The sequence below is a fragment of the Schistocerca americana genome, chromosome X, assembly GCF_021461395.2.
Source record: "Schistocerca americana isolate TAMUIC-IGC-003095 chromosome X, iqSchAmer2.1, whole genome shotgun sequence".
In the NCBI taxonomy this organism is placed as follows: domain Eukaryota; kingdom Metazoa; phylum Arthropoda; class Insecta; order Orthoptera; family Acrididae; genus Schistocerca; species Schistocerca americana.
The window spans coordinates 770,611,167-770,624,585 of NC_060130.1; the positions used below are offsets into that span (position 1 = coordinate 770,611,167).

The 13,419-nt window shown below is 42.0% G+C and overlaps 1 protein-coding gene across 1 annotated transcript in view; it reads right to left on the reverse strand.

Annotated features, from left to right (window-relative positions):
* The window catches only part of LOC124556306, a 307,525-nt gene that overhangs the window by 37,775 nt on the left and 256,331 nt on the right, over positions 1 to 13,419 (reverse strand). Inside the window, exon 5 of the mRNA XM_047130279.1 lies at positions 8,647 to 8,827. Coding sequence (XP_046986235.1) covers positions 8,647 to 8,827 — 181 coding nt within the window. The remainder of the gene's footprint in view (positions 1 to 8,646; positions 8,828 to 13,419) is intronic.

Sequence of the window (13,419 nt, forward strand, 5' to 3'; positions counted from 1 at the left end):
GAGTCCCTTTAGTCAGCCATAGTACCAGTAGTGTCAGTGCCATCGTAACTGCCATCTGCATCACATCTGCTGTGCAGCGAGCTACATTAATTTAAGTATTACTGTATTTTTCTTACTTGTCACTTCTTCTTCCGTGTGTTTTTGCTTCTAGGAAGCTTTAATTGTCGAGTGCTAGTGATAGTGTTCCACAGATTTTGTGTTCATTTTGAATACAGTCAGAGAGAGTCCCTTTAGTCAGCCAGTAGTGCTAGTGTTTGTTTTGAATACAGTCCAGAGACAGGTACTGCTTATTTTCATTGTTTTCTATAAGAAGTGTCTAGCAACCACAGTTTAGTCAACTGTCAACTGCCTTTAGTGAATTAGCAGTCTAGTTAAAAGTTGATTAACTCTCAACAGTAAATTGATTTCTTAGGATGGATAGGATGTGTGACTGCTGTGTACGGACGCAGGAGGAGCTGGCCACTGTTCGTGAACAGCTGAATGTGTTGATGGTCACAGTCAGCCATCTTCAGGCTGCTGCCTCGGAGTGTAGCAGCAGTGGGGAGTCCGTTGCATCACATGGTACACCCCAGGTGTTACATGTTTCACCCACTGTCCCTGCTGTCGAGACATCTTCGGGGGTTCCGGGCGTGGTTGGGCCACCCTCTCCCAAATGGGAGTGGCGGGTTCAGCGGCACGTGCGGCGCATGAGGCGGAGGGTCAATGTGGAGGCTGGCCGTGTGGCATCGCCCACTCTGCCTGTGAGTTGACATGTGGCCAGGCCGCTCCTTCAGCAAGGTCCGAGCAGGCACACTGGGGGAGGGGTTTATTAGTGATTTGGAGCTCCAACGTTAGGCAGGTGATGGAGCCCCTTAGGGAAATAGCAGAAAGGTTGGGGAAGAAGGCCAGTGTTCACTCTGTCTGCTTGTTGGGGGGTCTCATCCGAGATGTGGAGGAGGCCCTGCTGGCAGCGATAGAGAGCACTGGGTGCACACGACTGCAAATTGTTGCTCATGTCGGCACCAATGACTCCTGCCATCTGGGTTCAGAGGTCATCTGCAGTTCATACAGGTGGTTGGTGGAGTTGGTGAAGGCGGAAAGCCTCACTTGTGGGGTGGAATCTGAGCTAACTATTTGTAGTATCATTCCCACAACTGATCGTGGTCCTCTGGTTTGGAGCCGAGTGGAAGGCTTAAACCAGAGGCTCAGACGATTCTGCGGAGATCTGGGGTGCAAATTTCTCGACCTCCGCTATCGGGTGGAGAAATGTAGGGTCCCCCTGAATAGGTCAGGCATGCACTACACACAGGAAGTGGCTAAAAGGGTAGCGGAGTACGTGTGGGGTGCACATGTGGGTTTTTTAGGTTAGAGAATTCCCTCCCTAGGCCCGACAAGACGCCTCCTGAGATGTGGCAAGGTAGGAGTAGGGAAAATGCAACAGGGAATAAAAATATTAATGTGGTAATAGTAAACTGCAGGAGCATCTATAGAAAGGTCCCAGAACTGCTCTCATTAATAAACGGTCACAATGCCCACATAGTACTAGGGACAGAAAGTTGGCTGAAACCAAATGTAAACAGTAATGAAATTCTAAATTCAGATTGGAATGTATTCCGCAGTGACAGGCTGGACAGAGAAGGGGGAGGTGTGTTTATAGCGATAAGAAGTGCAATAGTATTGAAGGAAATTGACGGAGATCCGAAATGTGAAATAATTTGGGTGAAGGTCACGGTTAAAGCAGCCTCAGACATGGTAATTGGATGTCTCTATAGGCCCCCTGGCTCAGCAGCTGTTGTGGCTGAGTACCTGAAGGATAATTTGGAAAATAATTCAAGTAGATTTCCCCACCATGTTATAGTTCTGGGTGGAGATTTTAATTTGCCGGATATAGACTGGGAGACTCAAACATTCATAACGGGTGGCTGCGACAAAGAATCCAGTGAAATTCTTTTAAATGCTTTATCTGAAAACTACCTTGAACAGTTAAACAGAGACCCGACTCGTGGCGATAACATATTAGACCTTCTGGTGACAAACAGACCCGAACTATTTGAAACAGTTAACGCAGAACAGGGAATCAGCGATCATAAAGCAGTTACTGCATCGATGATTTCAGCCATAAATAGAAATGTTAAAAAAGGTAGGAAGATTTTTCTGTTTAGCAAAAGTGACTAAAAGCACATTTCAGAGTACCTGATGGCTCAACACAAAAGTTTTGTCTCTAGTACAGATAATGTTGAGGATCAGTGGACAAAGTTCAAAACCATCATACAATATGCGTTAGATGAGTATGTGCCAAGCAAGATCGTAAGAGATGGAAAAGAGCCACCGTGGTACAACAACTGAGTTAGAAAAATTACACGAAGCGAAATGTAGTGTGAGGAGGGCTATTCGAGAGGCGTTCAATGAATTCGAAAGTAAAGTTCTATGTACTGATTTGGCAGAAAATCCTAAGAAATTTTGGTCTTATGTCAAAGCGATAGGTGGATCAAAACAAAATGTCCAGACACTCTGTGATCAAAAAAGTACTGAAACAGAGGATGACAGACTAAATGCCGAAATACTAAATGTCTTTTTCCAAAGATGTTTCACAGAGGAAGACTGCACTGTAGTTCCTTCTCTTGATTGTCGCACAGATGACAAAATGGTAGATATCGAAATAGACGACAGAGGGATAGAGAAACAATTAAAATCGCTCAAAAGAGGAAAGGCCGCTAGACCTGATGGGATACCAGTTCGATTTTACACAGAGTACGCGAAGGAACTTGCCCCCCTTCTTGCAGCGGTGTACCGTAGGGCTCTAGAAGAATGTAGCATTTCAAAGGATTGGAAAAGGGCACAGGTCATCCTCATTTTTAAGAAGGGACATTGAACAGATGTGCAGAACTATAGACCTATATCTCTAATGTCGTTCAGTTGTAGAATTTTGGAACACGTATTATGTTCGAGTATAATGACTTTTCTGGAGACTAGAAATCTACTCTGTAGGAATCAGCATGGGTTTCGAAAAAGACGATTGTGTGAAACCCAGCTCACGCTATTCGTCCACGAGACTCAGAGGTCCATAGACACGGGTTCCCAGGTAGATGCCGTGTTTCTTGACTTCCGCAAGGCATTCGATACAGTTCCCCACAGACATTTAATGAACAAAGTAAGAGCATATGGACTATCAGACCAATTGTGTGAATGGATTGAAGAGTTCCTAGATAACAGAATGCAGCATGTCATTCTCAATGGAGAGAAGTCTTCCGAAGTAAGAGTGATTTCAGGTGTGCCACAGGGGAGTGTCGTAGGACCATTGCTATTCACAATATACATAAATGACCTTGTGGATAACATCAGAAGTTCACTGAGGCTTTTTGCGGATGATGCTGTGGTATATCGAGAGGTTGTAACAGTGGAAAATTGTACTGAAATGCAGAAGGATCTGCAGCGAATTGACACATGGTGCAGGGAATGGCAATTGAATCTCAATGTAGACAAGTGTAATGTGCTACGAATACATGGAAAGAAAGATCCCTTATCATTTAGCTACAATATAGTAGGTCAGCAACTGGAAGCAGTTAATTACATAAATTATCTGGGAGTACGCATTAGGAGTGATTTAAAATGGAATGATCATATAAAGTTGATCGTCAGTAAAGCAGATGACAGACTGAGATTCATTGGAAGAATCCTAAGGAAATGCAATCCGAAAACAAAGGAAGTAAGTTACAGTACACTTGTTCGCCCACTGCTTGAATACTGCTCAGCCGTGTGGGATCCGTACCAGATAGGGTTGATAGAAGAGATAGAGAAGATCCAACAGAGATCAATGCACTTTGTTATAGGATCGTTTAGTAATTGCAAAAGCTTTACAGAGATGATAGATAAACTCCAGTGGAAGATTCTGCAGGAGACACGCTCAGTAGCTAGGTACAGGCTTTTGTTAAAGTTTCGAGAACATACCTTCACCAAGGAGTCACGCAGTATATTGCTCCCTCCTACGTATATCTTGCGAAGAGACCATGAGGATAAAATCAGAGAGATTAGAGCCCACACAGAGGCATACCGACAATCCTTCTTTCCACGAACAATACGAGACTGGAATAGAAGGGAGAACTCAAGGTACCCTCCGCCACACACTGTCAGGTGGCTTGCAGAGTATGGATGTAGATGTAGATGTAGACTCTATGGATGCAGCATCTCATCATCATCTCCAGTCCACAAACTGACCAAACTGTATACATGACAGTTAACAGTAAAGTCAATGTTATGCCTTTCTCATTGGTTCGGCTGTTCGTGTTCACATCCTGTTCTTAATCCATTACATATGGAAACATTCCTATATGCTTTTCTTGCATTCACAGTGCCAGACCTGCAACTGATGGCTAAAACTGAAACCAATTTTTTTCCAGTATAAATCATTTCCACATTAATGCATTAGAATATCTATCAAGTTTTTCTGCCATATGATAAATACAGAATACACTGGACCTTTGTAACTGCACTTTAATTATAACCACTCAGTAAACTGCGGAGGCAGATTTGAAGAAGAATGTAATCCAGTCAAGTTTCTCAGCCTTTTAAGAAACTGTAATTAATGACAGGGAATTCACATTCTATAAATTCATATATTTCTCTGCAAGTGGAATATGGCAATGTTTTTGTTATAAAATTTGAATGTAACTCATATATCACTATATACTTCACCAGACTACCACTGAATATACATTTTAGAAAGATAATTTTGGTACTCTTATATTTGAAAACTCATCTGTCAGCAGAGTAATACATACACTATGTGATCAAAAGTATCTGGACATCTGGCTGAAAATGACTTACAAGTTCGTGGTGCCTTCTGTTGGTAATGCTGGAATTCAATATGGTGTTGGCCCACCCTTAGCCTTCATGACATTCAATCAGGTGCTAGAAGGTTTTTGGGGAATGGCACCCCATTCTTCATGGACTGCTGCACTGAGGAGAGGTATCAATGTTGGTCGGTGAGGCCTGGCATGAAGTCGGCTTTCCAAAACTTCCCAAAGGTGTTCTGCAGGATTCAGATCAGGACTCTGTGCATGCCAGTCGATTACAGGGATGCTGTTGTTATGTAACCACTCTGCCACAGGTCTTGCATTATGAACAGGTGCTTGATTGTGTTGAACGAAGCAGTCACCATTCCCGAATTGCTCTTTAACAGTGGGAAGCAAGAAAGTGCTTAAAGCATCAGTGTAGGCCTGTGCTGTGATAGTGCCATGCAAAACAAGAAGGGATGCAAGCCCCCTCCATGAAAAACAACCAGACCATACCACCACTGCCTCCAAATTTTACTGTTGGCATTACATACATTGGCAGATGATGTTCATCGGGCATTTGCCATACCCACACCCTGCCATCAGATCACCACATTGTGTACCATGATTTGTCACTCCGCACAATGTTTCTCCACTGTTCAATCATCCAGTGTTTATGCTCCTTACACCAAGTGAGGCATCGTTTGGCATTTACCGACGTGATGTAAGGCTTATGAGCAGCCACTCGACCATGAAGTCCAAGTTTTCTCACCTCTGGCCTAACTGTCATAGTACTTCCAGTGGATCCTGATGCAGTTTGGAATTCCTGTGTGATGGTCTGGATAGATGTCTGCCTATTACCCATTACGACCCTCTTCAATTGTTAGCGTTCTCTGCCAGCCAACAGATGAGGTCGGACTGTATGCTTTCATGCTGTATGTGTCCCTTCAAGTTTCCACTTCACTATCACATTGGAAACAGTGGACCTAGGGGTGTTTAGGAGTGTGGAAATCTCATGTACAGACATATGATACAAGTGACACCCAATCACCTGACCACATTCGAAGTCCATGAGTTCTACGGAGTGCCACATTCTACTCTCTTACGATGTCTTAATGACTACTGAGATCACTGATATGGAGTACCTTGCAGTAAGTGGCAGCACAATGCACCCAATATGAAAAATGTATGTTTTTGGGGCGTCCGGATACTTTTAGTCACATAGTGTATACATAACACACAATGACTGCTTGATAATAACCTCAAAAAGTTGGTTGACACTTTAGTCAATGAGACTGTCCAAATCCTGTGTAAATCTACATCTTCATCTACTTAGATACTCTGCAAGCCACTGTATGGTGCACAACAGAGGGTACTGTGTGCCACTACTGGTCATTTTCTTTCCTGTTCCACTTGGAGACAGAGTGAAGGGGTTCTAGGCGCTTCAGTCCGGAGCCGCGCTGCTGCTGCGGTCGCAGGTTAGAAACCTGCCTCGGGCATGGATGTGTGTGATGTCCTTAGGTTAGTTAGGTTTATGTAGTTCTAAGTTCTAGGGGACTGATGACCTCTGATGTTAAGTCCCATAGTGCTCAGAGCCATTTGAACCATTTAAACCAGAGTGAAGGAAAAACAACTGTTTATATGCCTCCGTATGAGCCTTAATTTTTCATATCTTAACTTCATTGTCATTATGTGCAACGTATGTTGGTGGCAGTTGAATCATTTGGCAGTCAGCTTCAAATGCCAGTTCTCTAAATTTTCTCTATAGTTTTCCTCAAAAAAATAAATAAATAAATAAATAAATAAATAAATAAAATAATCACTTTCCTTCCAGGGATTCCCACTTGAGTTCCCGATGCATCTCCATAACACTTACATGTTGTTCAAACCTACTGGTAACAAATATAGCAGACTGCCTCCGAATTGCTTCAATGTCCTCCTTCAGTCTGACCTGGTACAGATCCCACACACTTGAGCAGTATTCAGGAATAGGCCACACCCGTGTCCTATGTGGAGTCTACTTTACAGATAAACCCTACTTTCCTAAAATTCTCCCAATAAACTGAAGCTGATCATTTACCTTCCCTACCACAGTTCTCACATGCTTGTTTGATTTCATATTGCTTTGCAATGTTACACTCATATATTTAAATGAGGTGACCGGGTCCAGCAGGACACTGCTAATGCTTTATCTGAATATCAAGTCTTTGTTGTTCCTACTCCTCCTCATTAACATAGTTTTTCTACAATCAGAGATACCTGGCATTCATCACACCAACTAGAAATTCTGTCTAAGTCATCTTGTATCCTCTTACAGTCACTCAACTTCAACACCTTACCATACACCACAGCATCATCACCAAACAACCACAGATAGCTGCCCACCCCATCTGCGAAATCATTTATGTATATAAAGAAGAACAGCAGTCCTATCACACTTCCCTGAGGCACTCCTGACAATATCCTTGTATCTGGTGAACACTCACCATTGAGGACAATATACTGGTTTCTATTACTTAAGAAGTCTTCAAGCCACTCATTATTCATACCTTCATTAACAGCCTGGAATAGACCACCATGTCAAGTGCTTTTTGGAAATCTAGAAATATGGACTCTCCCCTCTGCCTTTCTTCCATAATTCTCAGTATATCATGTGAGAAAAGGCCAAGCTGAGTTTTGCATGTGTGGTGCTTTCTAAAGCCATGCTGATTTGTGGACATGATCTTCTCAGCCTCAGGAAAATTTATTATATTTGAACTCAGAATATGTTCAAGGATTGTTGGAATAGTTTCCTCCCTCTGTCAGAAGGGCTGTTGCTGGCAATGTTGAGAGGGCAAAGCAGGTCAATGATATCCATCATCCACTGCATGATCATCAAGCTGCAGTCTGTCGATTGAAAACTAGAAAGAGCTTCATCACTTGGACACAGCCACTCGAGCAAACACCTGAGTCTACCTGTATCACCAGTTGAAAGAGCAATTTGCCACTGGATAACCCTGCAGAGGACGAGCTGGCCCCAGGAAATGATATGTTTGGAAATCACACAGTCATCTTAAGGTGGATGTTCCCAATGACAGACGAAAATGTTAAAATGGGGGATCCTTCCAGGTGGTGGAGACATGCCCTGCAATAGCAGAACAACACAAGATCTGGATCACTTGCTCATATGCCCTCTACTGGAACAACCTTGCACAATGCAAGACTTGATCAAGGCAAATATCAAGGCCATCAGAATTACTGTGTTCTGGAAATGCCAACTGGACACAGAAATGAATGAATGAGCAATCCCAAAATTTCCTATATAATACTTATATTAGCACTTATAAATGCAATACCATTTAAGATATTTATTCATTTTATAAGATTACATTTACAAATACTTTGACAAAGTAGCAAAAGTGAACTGTAGGAAATGCTGTAATTTTGGTTAGAAAATAAATTCCTTGTTTCTCAAGTATTTCATTTCTGTGGTAAGAGAGATGAAAATTTCGGTGCCAGTGTACTTAATACTTCTTTTAGATTCATAGTACATGTCATTCTTGTATGTGGTGGATATTTCTGGATACAGAACAAAGCACATGAGAGAAAACAAGCAATGGTATGCATCCCCAACTGCTGAAATAATTTGTTACAAGATATTCTTGGACTCAGTCTAACAATGATTCTACTCATTCTTTTCTGGATGATGCAGATTTTTTTGAACAAGAGAAGAGTCCCCCCCCCCCAAAAAAAAAGTTTCACATAATAGACAATGTGTATACAAATAAACCTTAAGAATTAATTATATATCTTCTTAAACTCAAAAACCATTTAAAATTTTTTATTTAAGTTTAATAAAATATTACTCAATCAAATACAAAAAATTTAAAATATTGGATAAACTCAAGGAACTCACCTTCCTCCGTTTTGTCTGATGACTGTAGCAAAGCAGAATAGCATGTGCAGGTCTGTGTCTTTTGTGTGTACATACATTCACGTAGAGTTTGGAGCCTACTCATATGTATAACTGTTGTGCTAATGGTCACCACAATACACAGCACACCGCCAACTAAACAACATATCCCACACAGCTTGATCTAAAACAAGACAACGGTTTGTAAATTACAGGTTGTATTTCATTATAAGAAAGGATACAACAGGTAGGAGAGGGCTGTTAGGGGACTCCTAAGGGTATAACAAAATGTATTACATTTTTTAACTCTCATATACCTTTCAGCAACAACTCTTTCAGCATACTGCCTTCCATTTGTAAATGAAGTAATTCAAGATGTGCAATAACACACATTTAACAACAGCCACAGATAAAAGTATTTGTAAGTAACAATGATAAAAAACTAAGTATTTATGTGTAGATTTTATCTATTATCATCATTTCAAATGTTTGTGGATCTCAAGTTTGAAGAGTTCAGTGATAGGGTTGTTGTCATCAGATTTGACAGCAAGCCAATGCCAACAGTGGTAGCTCCAGTGCACAAAGCAATGCCACAAGCCACAGATGAAGAGAGAGAGAGAGAAAGTATGTGATGATTATGAATGAATAATTCATTAAGTAAAGGAAGATGAAAATCTGATAGTCCAGAAGATTGGAAAGCAGTCGCAAGAGAAGAAACAGAAGAAATGGTTATGGGAGAATATGGGCTTCGCAGTAGGAATGAAAGAGGATAAAACCAATTGAGTACTGCAATAAATTTCAGTTCATAATAATGAATATTGTGTTCAAAAATCACAAGAGGAAGAGGTATACATGGAAAAGATTCAGAGAAATGGGAAGGTTCCAGCTGGATTATGTCATGGTCAGACCCAAAATTAGATGTTGGACTGTGAGGCATCACTGGGAGAAATGCCTACTCAAGTTGGTGTGTAGAATCTATGAAATTGGCAACATACCATCAGGTTTTCAGAAAATATCATTCACAAAGTGCCAAAGATATCAAGTGCAGATAAGTGCAAGAACTATCACACCATCAGACTAACAGCTCATTTTTACAAGCTGCTGACAAGGACATTATGCAGAAGAATGGAAAAGAAAATCAAGGATTCATTATATGATGATCAATTTGGCTTTAAGAAAGGTAAAGAAACCACAGAAGCCTTCTGACAGAGCAGTTGATAATGGAAGCAAGGCCAAAGAAAAATCAAGGCATGCTTATAGGGTCATCAATCTAGAAAATGGTGCAATATATTTACAATCCTGAGAAAAACAGGAGTAAGCTTTAGGGAAAGGTGGGTAATACACAGTATGTACAAGAACCAAGAGGGAACATTAAGACTGGAAGAAAATGGTGCAATATATTTACAATTCTGACAAAAACAGGAGTAAGTTTTAGGGAAAGGTGGGTAATACACAGTATGTACAAGAACCAAGAGGGAAAATTAAGACTGGAAGACCAAGAATGAATTGCTTGGATTAAAAATGGTGTAAGACAGATATGCAGGTATTAATCTATACAATGAAGAAGCAGTTATAGAAATAAAAGAAAAGATCAAGAGTTGGTTAAAATTAAGGATGAAATGTATCAGTGATAAGATTCCCTGATGATATTTCTAGCCTCAGTAAAAATGAAGAAAGATTACTGGATCTGTTGAACTGAATGAACAGTTTAATGAGTACAGAATATGGATTAAGAGTAAACCAGGAAAAGACAAAGGTAATGAGATGTAGCAGGAATGAGAATAGCATGATTTGATTTGATTTGATTTGATTTATTTCGTGTTCCATAGGTCCAACTGTGTTGGATACACAAGGACGTGGAACGAGTCAGTTTTTTACAAATACAATCTGATAATCTTATAGCATATACAGAAATTTGAGTACATAATTATATAAAAATTTATACAGTAAATTCTTTGGGCAGCAATATAGAAAAAGAAAATACATATTTTCTTAGAATCATTAAAACACTACAGAAAACAGATATGGAGCACACACAGTTACAGAGCTCAGGTTAAATAAAATTCATAGTGGCATTATGTCAACTTGTATTATATAATATTAAAATATTACAATTTATTTAGTAAAAAATTCATCTAGACTGTAAAAAGCTTTTTCTAGCAAAAATATTTTTAGAGCTTTCTTAAACTCACTATTGTTGTGAATCTTTGTCTTTATTTCGGGAGGAAGAGCATTGAAGAGTTTTGCTCCAGTGTAGTGGACACCCTTTTGTGCCAGGCTCAAATTTCTGAGTTTACTGTATATGTCATTCTTCCTCCGTGTGTTATGCTCATGATAATTACTGTTTGGTTGAAATATATCTATATATTTACAAACAAAACACATGAGAGAAAAAATATACACTCCTGGAAATGGAAAAAAGAACACATTGACACCGGTGTGTCAGACCCACCATACTTGCTCCGGACACTGCGAGAGGGCTGTACAAGCAATGATCACACGCACGGCACAGCGGACACACCAGGAACCGCGGTGTTGGCTGTCGAATGGCGCTAGCTGCGCAGCATTTGTGCACCGCCGCCGTCAGTGTCAGCCAGTTTGCCGTGGCATACGGAGCTCCATCGCAGTCTTTAACACTGGTAGCATGCCGCGACAGCGTGGACGTGAACCGTATGTGCAGTTGACGGACTTTGAGCGAGGGCGTATAGTGGGCATGCGGGAGGCCGGGTGGACATACCGCCGAATTGCTCAACACGTGGGGCGTGAGGTCTCCACAGTACATCGATGTTGTCGCCAGTGGTCGGCGGAAGGTGCACGTGCCCGTCGACCTGGGACCGGACCGCAGCGACGCACGGATGCACGCCAAGACCGTAGGATCCTACGCAGTGCCGTAGGGGACTGCACCGCCACTTCCCAGCAAATTAGGGACACTGCTGCTCCCGGGGTATCGGCGAGGACCATTCGCAACCGTCTCCATGAAGCTGGGCTACGGTCCCGCACACCGTTAGGCCGTCTATCGCTCACGCCCCAACATCGTGCAGCCCGCCTCCAGTGGTGTCGCGACAGGCGTGAATGGAGGGACGAATGGAGACGTGTCGTCTTCAGCGATGAGAGTTGCTTCTGCCTTGGTGCCAATGATGGTCGTATGCATGTTTGGCGCCGTGCAGGTGAGCGCCACAATCAGGACTGCATACGACCGAGGCACACAGGGCCAACACCCGGCATCATGGTGTGGGGAGCGATCTCCTACACTGGCCGTACACCACTGGTTATCGTCGAGGGGACACTGAATAGTGCACGGTACATCAAAACCGTCATCGAACCCATCGTTCTACCATTCCTAGACCGGCAAGGGAACTTGCTGTTCCAACAGGACAATGCACGTCCGCATGTATCCCGTGCCACCCAACGTGCTCTAGAAGGTGTAAGTCAACTACCCTGGCCAGCAAGATCTCCGGATCTGTCCCCCATTGAGCATGTTTGGGACTGGATGAAGCGTCGTCTCACGCGGTCTGCACGTCCAGCACGAGCGCTGGTCCAACTGAGGCGCCAGGTGGAAATGGCATGGCAAGCCGTTCCACAGGACTACATCCAGCATCTCTACGATCGTCTCCATGGGAGAATAGCAGCCTGCATTGCTGCAAAAGGTGGATATACACTGTACTAGTGCCGACATTGTGCATGCTGTGTTGCCTGTGTCTATGTGCCTGTGGGTCTGTCAGTGTGATCATGTGATGTTTCTGACCCCAGGAATGTGTCAATAAAGTTTCCCCTTCCTGGGACAATGAATTCACGGTGTTCTTATTTCAATTTCCAGGAGTGTATTGGCATGCAGTTGTGTATATTTTAAGATTATGAACACTATTTCTACAAGAGTCTCTTGGGCGCAATCCACATATAATTCTTAAAGCTCGCTTCTGTGCAATGAACACTTTCCTTGCTAATGGCTGGTTGCCCCAAAAAATAATTCCGTACTCAATGAGACAATGAAAATAGCCATAATATGACACTTTTGCAGTGTTAGGTTCAACACATATAGTGACAACCCGTAAAGCATAGGTAGCAGAGCTAAGCCTCTTACAGAGATCAATAATATGTGAAGACCAGTTCATTTTCTTGTCAATGTGCACTCCAAGAAATTTTGTTGTTTCCGTTCTAACTATTGGTTGATTACCACATGTCACACTTATCTCTCTCTCTTTCTCTGTTTTTGTACAGAATTGGATAAAGCTGGTCTTGCTGGAATTTAATGAGAGACCATTCACCTTGAACCAATTAACCATATCTGAGAGTATGTGATTAATGAGTTCCTCAAGATTGTTGTCTGTTCTACTGCTCATAAAAATTGTGGTATCATCAGCAAATAATGTAAATTTACACGGCAGGCTTGTACATGATGGTAGATCGTTTATAAAAATCAGGAATAATAGTGGCCCAAGAATTGAGCCCTGGGGCACTCCACATGTAATGGAACTCCATTCAGAATCTGAGGAAGTGTCACATACTCCACCTGAGCTATTCAACACAACTTTTTGTTTTCTGTCTTGGAGGTACAACTGTAGCCAATTGCCTGCAACACCACTTATTCCTACTAATTTTGCTTTTTGCAAGAGAATCTGGTGATCAACACAGCCAAACGCTTCGGATAAATCACAGAAGACACCAAGTGCTAGCATTTTTTCATTAAGAGTTTCTAGGACTTCATTTGCAACTGCGTAGACTGCATCTTCTGTTGAACGGCCCTTTTGAAAGCCAAACTGGCTCTTACTGAGAACT